This window comes from Haemaphysalis longicornis, unplaced genomic scaffold, assembly GCF_048455015.1.
Source record: "Haemaphysalis longicornis isolate Haplotype H1 unplaced genomic scaffold, Haemaphysalis longicornis Haplotype H1 scaffold_7, whole genome shotgun sequence".
Lineage (NCBI taxonomy): Eukaryota > Metazoa > Arthropoda > Arachnida > Ixodida > Ixodidae > Haemaphysalis > Haemaphysalis longicornis.
Genome location: NW_027526422.1, coordinates 28,446,369 through 28,461,055, shown reverse-complemented (window position 1 = coordinate 28,461,055; position 14,687 = coordinate 28,446,369). Strand labels below are relative to the sequence as shown.

General features: G+C 45.1%; 1 protein-coding gene across 2 annotated transcripts in view; it reads left to right on the top strand.

The window, feature by feature from the left end:
• The window catches only part of Hob (bridge-like lipid transfer protein family member hobbit), a 58,451-nt gene that overhangs the window by 16,737 nt on the left and 27,027 nt on the right, over nt 1–14,687 (top strand). For both annotated transcript variants that reach the window (XM_077676470.1, XM_077676471.1), the window contains 8 exons: nt 1,436–1,556; nt 2,309–2,420; nt 2,806–2,897; nt 3,263–3,335; nt 3,442–3,543; nt 3,683–3,742; nt 9,818–9,911; nt 11,003–11,213. In XM_077676470.1, the coding sequence (XP_077532596.1) occupies nt 1,436–1,556; nt 2,309–2,420; nt 2,806–2,897; nt 3,263–3,335; nt 3,442–3,543; nt 3,683–3,742; nt 9,818–9,911; nt 11,003–11,213 (865 nt within the window). The remainder of the gene's footprint in view (nt 1–1,435; nt 1,557–2,308; nt 2,421–2,805; nt 2,898–3,262; nt 3,336–3,441; nt 3,544–3,682; nt 3,743–9,817; nt 9,912–11,002; nt 11,214–14,687) is intronic.

Here is a 14,687-nt window from a genome sequence, read left to right as displayed (position 1 = left end):
ATGTGCATCCAAGTATACTTTTTTGTGTTCTTGCACAAAATCCTTATCAGTTCGGTGTTAAAAAACAAAAAAAAAATCCAGCGCTCTCGCGAAGCGTCGCACCTGAACCCTGCAGGACTAATCTGACACGAGCGCCAGGTTATCTTGACAATAATAGCGCGATACGGCACGGCGCGGTGCATTTGGCAAAAAATCCTGGCCGTACATTGTTGAGACCCTAAACACAAAATCAAAACCGCAGTCATCAAATAAGAAGCACGTTTTGTTAACAAATACAGCGCGGAGTCACAACGAAATTACCTGCCAGCGCTTGTTGAAGTGCGAGGCACCTGAACCGGAGCTTCGTCGTCCGAACTGAAATCTGAAGATCCCACATCATTGCTTGACCCCTCACTGCTGCTGGAATCAGAAAAATCGACAGCAGGAGCTGCCGAAGTGCTTGCTACAGCAGTCCGACTGTGCGGAGCGCGACGCGAACCCGACGCCATTTTTCCTCCCGCTCCCCTCTACCTTTGGTTCAAATTTCTCTTGCTACGCCGCCACCACACGAGACACATAAAGAAACGAAACCGAAATGGAAAGAGAAGTTGCCAATGAACACACCAGATGGCGATATTTGTCTGTGGAGCGCGGGTTTCAGATTTTGCGGGAGATTTGAAATCATCGGACGCTGGCTTCCGATTGCCTATGGCGCCGTCGTGAAAGAGTTAAGGAGAGGAGTGGCATGGCAACCAAGTTTTTTTTTTTTTTTTTTTTTTTTTTTTTTGAGCGCTTGCAGTTGTAGAATTGGTAGCTTGGACCTTATGACTGTTGGAACTGGAAGGATAGGTGGGGTGGCTGGATAGAGCAAACTAGAATTACAAGGAGTTGCGTTAAACTGCTGTTAATGGTTGGTGTTTTTTTTTTTTTTATTATTTTTTTTTTTTTTTTGCTGGGGATGGCGTGAGTCCAAACGGTGCCATGCATGCGACTGTCATGTCAAGGAGGTAGGCACCATGTTGAAGTTTTCCACCAAGTGCTGCACCTGCTTTCAGATATTCAAGCTGTTAGCATATGCGGGTTATCATTGCTATGGTTCATGAGAAGTTTCGACGTATTTTTGCACAATTTCTTTTAATCAATATGCTGCCAACAATGGACGAGGTAGTTTTAGCTCCTACGTCAATGAAAAAACAGAAGAAAAATTGGTCTCGAACCCCAACATTCAAACAGTGTGATTGCTATTATTTAATGCTGAGACAGTTGAATTTCTAAGTCACATTTGAATTATATGAATGCATCTTTAAAAGCTCATGACCATGATAATTGCTTTCTATTCAAATTATCTATGAATTTGCATGAAGTGGGCCTGTATTGTCAGGCCTCCACTGTGCACAGGTAAAAAGGAGGCAGGAGCTTCCTTGACATTTCCTTTTCTTCGCCTTTTTGCCTGCAGTTGAGAGCCAGCCATTGGAAGAAACGGTGAGGGAAGAAGCTGCACCCACTGAACCCCTGTCGTTCAACATCTGCTTGCAAGGGATGAACAACTTCGAGTTCCGTCTCTCCAAGGCCCACAGGTTAGGCTGTGAACCTGCCTCCAATGACCACAGCTCACGTTCGCAAGGTCAATTCATCTGAACCATGTAGCTGAACTGTGCAGCTCAACCAACATTATATATTGGGGCATGTTGCTGTGCATGAGTGATGAACTAGTAACCGTGCCATAGGGAGTTGAAAAGAAGGTGCATGATTAGGAAAACATTACCAATGATAAATTAAATAAATGATAAATAGATAAATTAAAATTACCAATGATATGGTCAGAACACTCTTCTTTCGTGTGCTGTATCTAGATAATGGGCTGTTGTTTTCAGAGCACAACAGCTTTCACAGTGAGGTTATGCTAGTCAGTGTGCACTGGGACACTAACTCAAACCATGGTACTACCACACGAATAAAAAGATGCAGTATCCAGGATGTGATCGAAACTCTTCGTAGTAGTGGCGCATACTTTGCCTGTCCGTTCTCTCCCTTTATTTATGGTTGCATGTGCTCATGTATGGGAGCACTAATTCTGCTAGGGATAGCCTGTGCTGCTTTGAACACTGCCAAAGCAAGAGCGTTTGTTCTGAACTGTGGTCCGTTTCGAATTTGCACAAATATTACAAGCTGCCTCTGTTATACCATGTGTGGCATCAAAACTGACGAAACTGTGACCCACGTTACTTGCTTAGGGGGTGATAATGTTAATAGAGAGTTGTGCTGTTCCTTACAATGATGTTAATGGGTTGTTCAGGAAATTACACTGACCGACTTTGCCTCATTGCAGAATCAAGTTTTTCATGTCTGACCTGCACATCAAGTCGAAGCCAGCTCGGCGATCAATCACCACGGAGGCCTTAGTGGTGCATTTCGATGAACACCAGGTGTTTACATTCCAGGTCAGTACAAGTAACGGCGCCTTTTTTTGTTACATTGTTCAGTTAACAGCTTCTTACTCGCATGCACTCAGCAGCGATAGAAATTACTCAGGCCAGTTACCTTAACCTAATTTATTTACAAGACGGTTTACAAAAAGCAGTTGTCTGATTGTGCTGTGAGCAGTTTGTTCTAATTTGCAGGCTACAGTGGCAAGCCATAATGCATTTCATTTGAAAAGGCCGTAAGGGCCACACCAATAGTGTTGTTTTTTTTGCTAATTACTTTCTCAATTACTGTTGCCATACACTATCTCTCTGCAGTTATTAATTAGAGAGTACGTGCTGTTTTGTTGCTCTGCAATAAATCATTGTGTGGTGCTTTTTTTCCATGCTATGTTGTGAACAGCAAGTGCAGTACGCATCTGTACCATCGGATGAGAAGTCGTCCATAAATCGTCACACAATCAAGGGACTGACCCAGCAGTACAACAAACTTTGGTACAGTGCCTCATGGTTAACTTCCTCAACAACAGTGAAAAGACATGCCATTAGCATGTATCGTTCAATATCAGCCATGCTGCAATTCATGTTATGGGGCTTTGTTTACTGTAAGTTAGAAGTAGCCTAAAGCTTTTTGTGAAAGTCAGAGGTGGGAAGATTTGGTCACACATAGTATCATTAATTTGGCTTTCGTTTAGCACAGTTGTGAGACTAGCTGAGCCTTAAATTCTACTTTATCTGCGCTTGAAATTTTCCTGATGTAAATTAATAGTCAGCGACACTACTAACGACACCAGTTCCTCTTATCATTTCCGATTTTGCAGTTGTTTTAACATTCATCGTTTGCATTTTTGTTCCTGCAGGACCCTGTCAATAGAAGAGATGCGAGTTGTTTTCCCGTACGGGTACAACTTTGCCGAGGCCTTTAGTGAAGAGGTAAGAAGCTTGGACATCTTACTTCGCTATTTTACGGTTTTGTATGAGATTAATTGGCCGTATCCAAAAATAACACCAAGTGCACGTGCGGTGTCTCTTGCTACAGGCTGTGAACATCATAAGGTGGCTGAAGTTGATCCACAAAAGAAGCAAGGTGCCCTTCACAGCCGACTCGCCTCTTCCCTCCGACTTTTCCATCAAAGCCAAGGTAAGACCGAGCAATTCCTGTGCTCTTATTGTATAATCTCATTTTTTAGTTCTTATTCGCAATAATAAAGTTAAATAAGGAGCTTGAAATTGATATGTCAGGTGAAATTGCAGTACTAACTCATTTTTGTTTCTATCAGACTCTCACCATAGAGCTTGGTGATGACCCCTTCGAGGTGAAGCTCAGGAACAATTACGAGGTGAGAATTTCATTATTTTTACTTGAACATTAAAGGGACACTGAAGTGAATTTGTCAAGCTCCCGTTTTTGCTTGCACTGCGTAGACTGGCTCAAATTAACACACTTTTCATCGTTTATCCGGTTGATAAGTCGGTAATTATTTTATAAAGCGCAAAAGAAGAAAAACTACTATGCGCGGTCTGCGGCGGCCGCACCAACTAAAGGCTGTGATGACGGGAGGAGATGCACCGTGATTGGACAATGTCCAAGATTAGCATTCAAACAAGCTTCGGTTTCGGTTCTGTAAAACAACATGCTTGACATCCGACAGCATCGTTGGATGGGCATTCTTGATATCTCAGTAATCGTCGTACCGCGCTTCTGCCATGTTGTCGGCTGTAAAATGCCTAAGATAAGACTCCCAGAACGGCTTGGGATCGTAGCAATCACTAGCCGAGGCCTATGCAGTGGATGAACGCCCTCCGAGTCACCGCAGACGCTCAAATGGCATGCGCTTTTCCCCCATATTTGGAGCTTGCCTCACTCATGCCTGTATCGTAAAAAAATTCACAGCATATCCACGGGGTGAATGATGATGAGTGGGCGAAGCTCCTGAGGGGAAATCATCGGTAAAACCGTGACTCTTCAGTGAAAGTTCGCCCACTACATCTGTGTCCGAACGTAACGTCTAGAAAGTCTCGCTTAAACCGCGCGTCGGCACCTTGGGGCTGAGCTCGCCTGATGCCTTTTGCAGACGCCTCACGAGCTCTCACTGCATCGGGGTCTGCCTGCCGATACGCGCGCTTTCTCGCCGCTTCCCGTTCTCTGACGTTTTGGAGATCCTCTTCGCGCCGCAGCCGTGCCGCTTCGCGTACGGCAGGGTCCTCGCGCCGTTGCCGTGACGCTTGGGCCTCTCGTTCTCGAACGCTGGGATCTTGGCGGCGTCGTCGCGCAGCCAGACGACACGCTTCGGCCTCCCGCTCTCGTACGGCAGGATCTTGGCGGCGGCGTCGCGCAGCTTCACGGAGCGCTTCTGCCTCGCGGGCTCGCACATCTGCAGCCTTATCCATCGGGCGACTCCGAGCGCGCGCCAACAGCGAACGGATTTTATTACAACGCTCCCCGCCATCTAGTAAACAATCCAAGCGCATCTTTTCATCATATACAAGTACCGCCATCTAGTAAACAATCCAAGAACTAAACTAGAGGTAGCCACGTTATCTAGTAAACAATCCAAGAACTAAACTAGAGGTGGCTACATACATACGTCAAGGATGGACAGACCCACGCCCTAAGGAGCTTCGCCCCTAAAAGCGTGTTCGCACCAGGCCAAGGGTCTGTTGATTCTGGCCTGTGCCCACTGCCCGCAAGCAGTCGGTGCTTATGACAACAGCACGCCAACGAGAACTCGCTAGCCTGTCAGTGTCAGCCTGCGCGCGTTCTGTCAACTAGTTCATGGACCAGTGAACGTTACGGCCCAAAAATGGTGAACTCAGTATAGAAAACATTGGCCGACAACGAAAAAATCAGCTTACACACACACAAAAAAGAATGTACCCTCGGGGATTCGAACTAGCAACTTGCAAAATTACATACCTAGCGCTCCAGACCACTTGGCCACGGGCCAGTGCTACCGCCGTTGGAAATATAAGGTATATAATGGATAAACAGTTTACACTTTTATTTAGTTTTAGCATTTTAAGCACCTTAGGTGACTAATTGTTGTGTAGCGCTCGTGCAGTAAGCGTCCCCCAAATTTCCACAATATCTCACGTCTAGCAATTCAGATGGAAAAGCGTTCGCAAATGTGTGGTCGTGCTGCTGGCCGCTGTGCTTGTTCACCCAGCGCAAAAAAAGTGCTTCCTGCTCCCTAGTTTTACGCTGTACGGTAAAAGTTTCAGTTGATTTTATTTCCTTAGTACCTATATTGGCTTCGCTGACTCTTCTCTCGCCTTCAAGTGGCCTTAGATTTTCTACTAGCGTACCAGTCAGCGAAGCGTCGCATGTGCGCTTGTGCAGCACTTGTGTGGAGCGGCCTGGACTTGTAGCTTGATACAGTGTACAAACTAACAAAGTAAAGAAAGGCACATTCTTCCATTCAAAAACGTGTCGTGGCTTAGTTTCAACTGAGCGAACAAATTGCAACGACCTGTCGGCTGCCGGCGGACTAAACGCTGCGCTGACTGACTCTGTCGGAAGGTCGGCGAGCCGTGCAGTAGCGCAGTCAAGCCAAGTATCTCCTCCTGACGTCACACGAAAATGCCACAGAAAATGGGTGAGGATGCAGAGTTGAAGGCAGCATTTTCGAATTGATTTTTCTACTAAATAAATTTGCGTAAACGCACTCAAAGTAGTCGAAACAGGGCCTAGGGACTCCGGACTACAATTTGCACTAGTAATCCCGCAATGTTTACAAATCACATCAGTGTCTGTTTAACGGCAATTTGTCAAATGCTAATTTGTGGCTGCATCACATGGTTCTTTATCTCACTGGTTTAGCTGAAATTTAGCACCTTAGTGTGTTTCTAACACTGGTGATAATAAAAAAAAACATGCCGTGTGACCACAGTGGATCACGAGTTTAAAATTACCTTCGGTGCTTTTTCAATTAAGCTTTGATGTTAACATATTTCACAAGTGCTACTAACCCTTTTTTTTAAGTTCCTTTTGTCTGGATGTGTGTGCTCGCTACGCGCTAACTTTCTTGCTTTAAAGGGTCCGTGAAGAGAAAATACAACTTTGTTTAACTTTAAAGAGTTAGGCTTCAGTACCTCACTCAGCTCCATTCCGGCCACGAAAGGTGTTTTTTGACCGATAAAAATGCAAGAAATACTTAAGAACTTTCAAATTTCGTGCCGCAGTGACATGTTATCGGCGCGAGTGACGTCATATGGGCTAGCACTAAAAACATAATTTTCAGTGGGTTAGGTGCACGTTAGCATTCGAGTGATTCGATCAAACGGAACTAGCGGCCCCACTACAATCGTCCAGTCATGTGTCCTGGCGATTGATTAGTTCGGCCGCCGTCAATCGCCCAAACAAGATTCTGTGACGTCATGCTGGAAACAGGCTAGCGAGTCGCCACAGCTCCACACGTTTTCTTTAATATCTCCGTTATTTTTTGGAAGTTTGCGATGAAATTGGTATCATTTTTATCAGAACAAAGCAACCTTTCTAATAACGCAGTGTCTAGAGTTACGTCCGACGGAACCCAAAATTGAAAACTAGAGTTACGTCCGACAGAACTTTAAGCCAGTTTCTAGAGTTACGTCCGACGGAACCCAGAATTGAAAACTAGGGTTACGTCTGACGCAACTATAAGCCAGTTTCTAGAGTTACGTCCGACGTAACCCAAAATTGAAAACTGAAGTTACGTCCGACGGAACTATAAGCCAGTTTCTAGAGTTACGTCCGACGGAACCCAAAATTGAAAACTAGAGCTACGTCCGACGTAACTTTAAGCCAGTTTCTAGAGTTACGTCCGACGGAACTTTAGGCCAATGTTTTGAGTTACGTCCGGCGAACGTAAAGCATTAAAGAAAAATTACAGCTAACGGCACCAAATACCATGACGCTCCATAGGTGTAATCTGTCACTTGTACGATACACGACGTACGATGTACGATGCAGCGCTGTAGGTTCGAATCCCAGCTGGGTTGATGGATTTTTCAATTAAATAATTCAAAAATTTTTCTGTACTAGTCCTTGTAGACTTCTTTCCATATCCAACACATGCAAGGAAAGGAGAAGGCAGGAATTAACAAAAATAGAATGTCTTGCCCTGGGCGCAGTGCCAGTTTGTAGGGTACGTTTGTGCCGAGAACGAATTTGCATGGGTCAACAGTCTTTTAACACATGTAATTAATTATGCTGGGCGTCGATTAATATTTTACCCGTATTAATCGGCATCGATCAATGCGATTATGCGTAGATGTTGTGTTGGTTTGGCAGATTAATATGCTCACATGCTTGTTCAGACACATTCCAGATGAGGTATACGTAAGTACGTCATCATCACGACTCATGATGCGGGCGACACGCTTGTCAGCTCGTTATTCACTCACACTTTTCTAGAATCAGGAACATCAGCACCCGCCATGAGTGCCGATGGCGCCGATTAATCGTGCTTTTCTTAATACAGAAATAGTTTATACAATGGGTTTTTTGTACCGTGTATATTTGTAGTTCTTATTTGAAATTTTGACCTGTGGCATGAAAATACACGAGTTTAGAGGTACAGTCTAAGAGTTGTCGATGAAATATTAAAGAGTTTTAGCAGTCCGTCTGTTCCGCCGTGTACGTACTTACCGCGTTGACCGGGACCCGTCTGGGCACTTGTGCATTTGTCGCGGTAGGGGGAATAGTTCCGGGGGCCGGCCTTCGCCATGTCCGCGCATTCGTCACGGCGGGGTGCGCCTCCTCGCCCTTCCGCGCGATGTCATGTTGAAATTATACGCAAGCATGTCGAGTATCATATTCGTGTTCAAATAACCCGCCTTACGTCAAGACAGAAAACGATGCCAGTATGCGAAAAGATGGCAGTGATTAAAACCGAAAACAGACGAGAAAATAGCTACTCAATAATATTTCATCGACAACTCTTATCTCAACTCGTGTATCTTCATGCCACAGGGCAAAATTTCAAATAAAAACTACAAATATACACGGTACAAAAAACGACCAGTGGGCAATTATACATACCGTTTTGCCGTTGTATAAACTATTTCTGTAGTAAGAAAAGAGCAATTAATTGGCGCCATCGGCACTCATGGCGGGCGCTGATGTTCCTGTTTCTAGAAAAAATGTGAGTGACGAACGAGCTGATAAGCGTCGCGTCCGCATCATGCGCCGTGATGATGACGTACTTACCTCATCCGGAATGTGTCTGAACAAGTGTATGAGCATATTGATCTGATATGTACTACTACATAATTATTTTTGGTCAGTTTTTTTTCTAAAAAAACCACACAACCGAAAATCCATGCATAATCGAATTAATCGATGCCAATTAATCGGGTTGAAATAATAACTGACACCCAACCCTATTAATTACTCTTGAACCATGTAAATTGGTTTCAAGAGTCTTCAAGAGCTGCAAATTTTTTGTGCTTTACGTATGCCGGACGTAACTCAAAACATTGGCCTAAAGTTCCGCCGGATGTAACTTTAGTTTTCAATTTGGTGTTCCGTCAGACGTAACTCTAGAAACCAGCTTAAAGTTCCGTCGGACGTAACTCTAGTTTTCAATTTTGGGTTCCGTCGGACGTAACTCTAGAAACGGGCCTAAAGTTTCGTCGGACCTAACCCTAGTTTTCAATTTTGGGTTACGTCAGACGTAACTCTAGAAACTGGCTTAAAGTTACGTCGGACGTAACCCTAGTTTTCAATTCTGAGTTCCGTCGGACGTAACTTTAGAAACTGGCTTAAAGTTCCGTCGGACGTAACTCTAGTTTTCGATTTTGGGTTCTGCCGGACGTAACTCTAGACACTGCGTTCTAATAAACCAAACTTGTATTTTGTCTTCATGGCTCCTTTAAGAAATGGCCAAACTTGTACGGCTATATTGCAAAAATTTTTAGTGAGGTTGTGCAGAATTTTTTTTATACAGAACAGTACGAATTTACATTTCTTCTTTATTATTTGGTAAAGCCAAAGAAAACAAATGGTTGAAAATTGGCTTTTCTGCATGGCACTAATGTATTGCGGTACAGCGCACGGTGTCATCGGTAGTACTAGTTCCAGGGAGCGCAATAAACAGAAATACTGAAGTCAAATTAGGTGAAAAGTCACAATGAAGGATGTCCTTGCCGTATCTTGAGAGGTACACTGAGAAGTTCACCTTTGTGTTATATGCCTGGAAACAGAGTACCACAAATTCCAACTCCACGGTTAACTCGCATTGCTACAGATAATGCAACACTACTTGCTCCAAATGAGAAAAAAGTTTTCTTTTTTTGATTGTGGTTTTATTGTGAAGAAGAAAGTATGTCACACGTGGTAAACTTCAACCCTGTAAAGCTATCAGACAGTGTTTATAACTCAGTGCCCCTTTAAACAAGGTAAAAACTGTGTGTCCCTGCCCATTCTTGTTCAGCTCCTTGAGGATGAGTACCACGAAAGCCTGAAGAGGAAGAGGATGCTTGATGAGAAGATTGAGAATTACCGCAAAACACACCTCCTGCTGCCAGGTGGGTGCGGCCTGTTTAATCATCTCGGTTTGCTTTTGAATTTGTATTTCTAAAATATAACGGAAGTTATTTCACTAAAGTGAATGCAAGTGGTAGCACTTCAACGGGGGGAGTACTGCTTGGTTATTCTTAGTTATCTCCATTTTTTTTTTTTTTGAGGGGGGAGGGGCTCAGTTTAGCCACTACTTTGAAGTCGACGCATCGGCACATGCCTGTTGAGATTGGCGTTTATGTGATTGTTCGGTTCGACTAGCAGAACACTGGCATTGATGTTGGTCTGGATACTTTGGCTGTCCACTCACTGAAACTATTGTAAGATGATAAAGGTGGTAAATGTGATACGTTGCTCAAACACACAAAGAGATAAGGCCATGTAAGCCGGAACCTGGCTGTTTAGGCATTCCATACCGTCGTACTCTGTGCATCCTGTGCAGTGTCTCTGCTCTTCGTTGGAACATGTAGCAGCCACTGTGCCTAACATAGACTCTGATTCAGCTGCTTCTAGTTCCAAAGTAGTCACAGTGGTGCGTAGAATGGCAACGGTGGAGGAAAGAACGGTCATAAATGATGCACCTAAACCTTAGCATTTCCTAGCAACAGCCTTTTTTTTTTTTTTTTTTCTTGCTTGGACAGAATTTTTTGTCCTGTGACCTTGATTGACAGGCCTCACACCAACAGATGCGATTTTGTGGTATACAAATAGACATCTATATTTTTCTCGTCCTCACATATCGTGCAGTAGCCCTTGTGCTGCTACTTACATGGTCGCAGGTTTTATGGCTAGTCACAAAGGCTGTAGTTTTGATCGAAGTGAAATGCAGTGATGGGTGCAAGATTTTCGTGGGTGTTAAAAAAAAAAAAAACGGGTCTCCAGAGTAAGTCATAGCGCTTCACTAGATGCGTTTCGTAGTGTAGGCATAGCCTCGGAACATTAGGCTTCCATTTCAAATGAAATTGAAATTGCTTGTCTTCTGTTATGCTGAATTCTCTCGAAAGGTCACGCAAGGACTTGAACAGTGTTCTACAAGTCCCTTTTCTAGCCCATTGTTGTTCAAAAGACAAAAGGAGTGTTTGTAATGCCGCACGTGCAGCCTCCAAGGTGAACGAGCTGTATGCCAGCCTGAAAAAGAAGGACGCGGACATCTACGTGCAGCGCTCAAAGCAGCTGGGGCAAGGCCCGTCGCCGCGCTCTCACCTGGCTGTGTGGCACTTCGACCAGGTCGAAGTCCTGGCCCTGGCTGACCCCTCATTCCACGGCACAGAGGCGGTTGTCGAGGTCATGCAGCGCCTCGACCCCGAGAGGCAAGTGCCCACGCTTGGCTGCGCGCTTTGTCCCTCCCTTGCTCACATGCCAGGCAGCGACAGTAGTGGCAACATCTACCCACGCCAACAACTCATGTGACGTGCTGTAGTCTTTAAAGGGGCCCTGAAAGGCATTTTGAGCACACTAAATGAACTAGCGCAACCGTTAGATTGGGTCGTCAACGTCCTCTGTGCCAAGTATTACTCTTTTACGCGCAGCGGAAAGCTCACACTTTTGTTGCAAAGTTTGTCGTTTTTTTTCTCACCCTTTCCTTCGTGTTTTTGGACGCCGCCATCTTCACATGTCTACATCATCGATTCCCAGATGTTCGTCATGAGCTAGACACCCTGCTATTGGGCGGCTTTTTCACGCACTTCCGGCAAAGAGATGAGTCGTCTGCTCAGCGTCGGCTCACCGGCTTATCTGCCAGCGGAGTGCCGGAGTGCTTGGGCATTTTACGACAAATGAAGCAAGTGTAAAACAAACGCTTAACCGTTTGTATTGAATGCAACACGGCCATAACACGACATTGATAATCTGTTACCTGAGTACGTTCCATAAAGAAAGCGTTGAAGCCCCGTGGCACTTCTTTCGTGCAATCGCAGAGAACGCCCTGAGCCGAATGCCCGGGTTTGACGCATACATTTTATTCAACTTCAAAACAATCCAGAGATGCGTTTCTAACGAACACAACGTCACAACATGCGTTGAAAGTCTGAACCACGATTGACAGAGGATGGGTTGCCTCCTGCCCGTCGTAAATTCGGTACTCACCTTGCGCGCGCTTTGCGGGGACGAACAGCAAGTCACTTAACTCTGGCGCACAAGCCGATGGCTTTTAGCCATGCACACTGCACATACCCCATGCGAGGTTGAGAAGTACGCCTCTTGAGAAAGATAATCCAGACCATGGGAAGCACTATCCACCCGCAGAAGCACAACGTCGCATTTCATCGCGAAACAAAGGCGTACACAACACACACACCATCGCCTCCTGTAATGCCAAACGCATCTCGCACTTGGGAGTGAGTGGTATACGCCTGCAGTGCCCACATGTCGCGAGGTAGGGCCCCGAGGTGAACCGGGATCACGGAACCGTAACTGACTTCTAAGCGGTTTGTGCCTTGTTGCCAAGGCAACCGATGTTTGAGATTGTCAAAGAAATGGCGCTCGCTCCAGCGCTAGAAAGCTCAGAGCCGCGGCGCAAAATGTTTTGCCAACGTTGCTGCTCTCCACCACGCATCGCCCCAAGCTGAACTGGTCACATGATTGAAGCGTTTTGTGCACGGGTTCTGTATCGGTTTAATACGACTTTATCACATGCCGCCGGCAGGAATTACCACCGCCGCAAAATAAGACCCGGCACCAGTGGGGCCACATCTGATACGGCGCTTTTTGGATAAACAGTGCGCGGTGCATCAAGGGAACGAGCGCACTAAAGTCCCTCGATAAACGCCGATCGAGGGACTTTAGAGCGCACGACCCTCCCCGTGCGGCTGCGAGTTCGCCGCCGATAAAAAGTCGTGTGCCGCCAGCAACGTACACCGCGAAAGGGCAAGGCGAGGCCGCCGCATACATGCGGCCAGATTTTTCGTTCGCTTTTCCAGCCTTGAGCGGCGGAGTGCGGGATTCATGGTGTCAACAAAGCTTGCCCGTAGCAGACGACAGTCTGATCAGCGCAATAGCGGAAGTACGTCACCGCTGCGGAGCGCAGCATCATGGGAGGAGTCAGTAGTATTAACTCTATAATGGGAGGCAAGGCTCGCGCGCCGTCAACAGCGGAGAGTAAGTCGAAAGGAGGAGGAAACGCGAAGCGACGATAATGCGCGGTTTTTGATTTACGATTTCTCAGCTAATACTCATCGCTTTAACAAAATTCTTGCGGGAGGAGATTGCAAATACATTGCTTTATTTGGGTAGATGTACATCCATGCATCGGCGGAAGGTATTTCAGGACCCCTTTAAGCCTCTAAGAAGAAGGCATCCTGTGATAGCAATAACAGCACTGTGTGAGGCAGAGACTTGCTTATCTTGTCGTCTTTTAGTTTGAGTAATGGAAGGTCTTGAAGCTCTCTCTTAGGTGCACAATACTGTGATATCTTTTAATACGAGGCAATTTGGGAACTTTGGTAGTAAATGTGTGGAGTATGCCACTGATGCATTGTGCAAATGTCAGGTTTTTGCTTCTTTCTCTTTTTGTATAGCAGGGTCAGGACTTCAGAAGTAAGATGTGCCGTGGTCTTAACAACTTGCTATTCTTGTTCGCATCATTTAACATTGCTGTACTAAATTTAGTATAGTGATGGCATTGAGTGTAAATAATATGAAGCATTTGCAACTATAAGATGCTTGTCAAGTTTACCTTGAAAAAGAAAGGTATTGTCGTAAAAACGCCTTGCTTTGTTGTCCACAAGTGGCACTTATATGAGCTTGCCATCTCTCTGCCATCTGCATTGAATGAAAAGTGAGCGGACTGCACAAAAAAAAATAATAATAAATCACGGGCCATCTCCACTAACGTGAAACCTGGGAAGGAGTGAAGCATGCAGTGTATAAGTGTATTCTTGGCGCCTTGGCGTTTTTGCCAGTGGAGATGAAACCATTGGTGAGGTAGAGGTATACAGCTTTGCTGTAAAAGTGTCTTGTCTTTGAAGCCCGAAGCTCTCTTGCACGAGGTGTAAACGAGTGTCCCGGTGTTTTTTTAGTGCACGTTACGTTTTAGCACGAGGCGTAAACGAGTTTCCCGGTGTTTTAATACCGGGACTACACAAGACAACGATTACGGCGACAACAGAAGACGCCAACAGCCCCAGCCCCTAAGGGGCTTCGTCCCTAATAAACTTGGAGTGCAGTAGTCTTTAAGCATTTCTTACCCTTATCGAAACTTTTTCACCTTGACCAAAAGTTTAATCTGCTGTTCTGGAATGGATGGTGGTAGCTTTTACTCTTTTTTTAGTTTTTTTTTTTAAATTGTAATAGAATATCCTTCAGAGCCCCATAGCTTGAGTGAAATACAACCTTTGTCAAGAGAGCAAGGCCATTAGCATGGAGCCTGTGAGTTATAGAGCTACTGAAGTGGTTTTAAAAGGAGTAAAAATCTGTTTTTTACAATTAATTCATTGGTTAGTTTACACCTCCAAACATTTTTCGGCATTTTTTGCTTGGGGACAGCAGTATTCGTCTGTTAGTTCACCCAATGCCCCGCCTACTGCTTACATACATACCGCCGGAAAAGCGAGAAACCGAGAGGCAGCGACTGAAAGTAACGTCATATTCAGAAGCCACCCAGTGATTTGCGCTGTTGCTTCACAGTTTTTCAGTTTTCTGGGTGAGTTTCCGAGTTAAGCAGATATGTAATCTAACCTTTATTAATCTTTTTTACCTTAAGTTGAATCCACATGGATTTCTTTCGCCATACTGTTACTGTGTTTTTAAATGATTCCTTAAAACAACTCCTGGATACCTGGATTCGT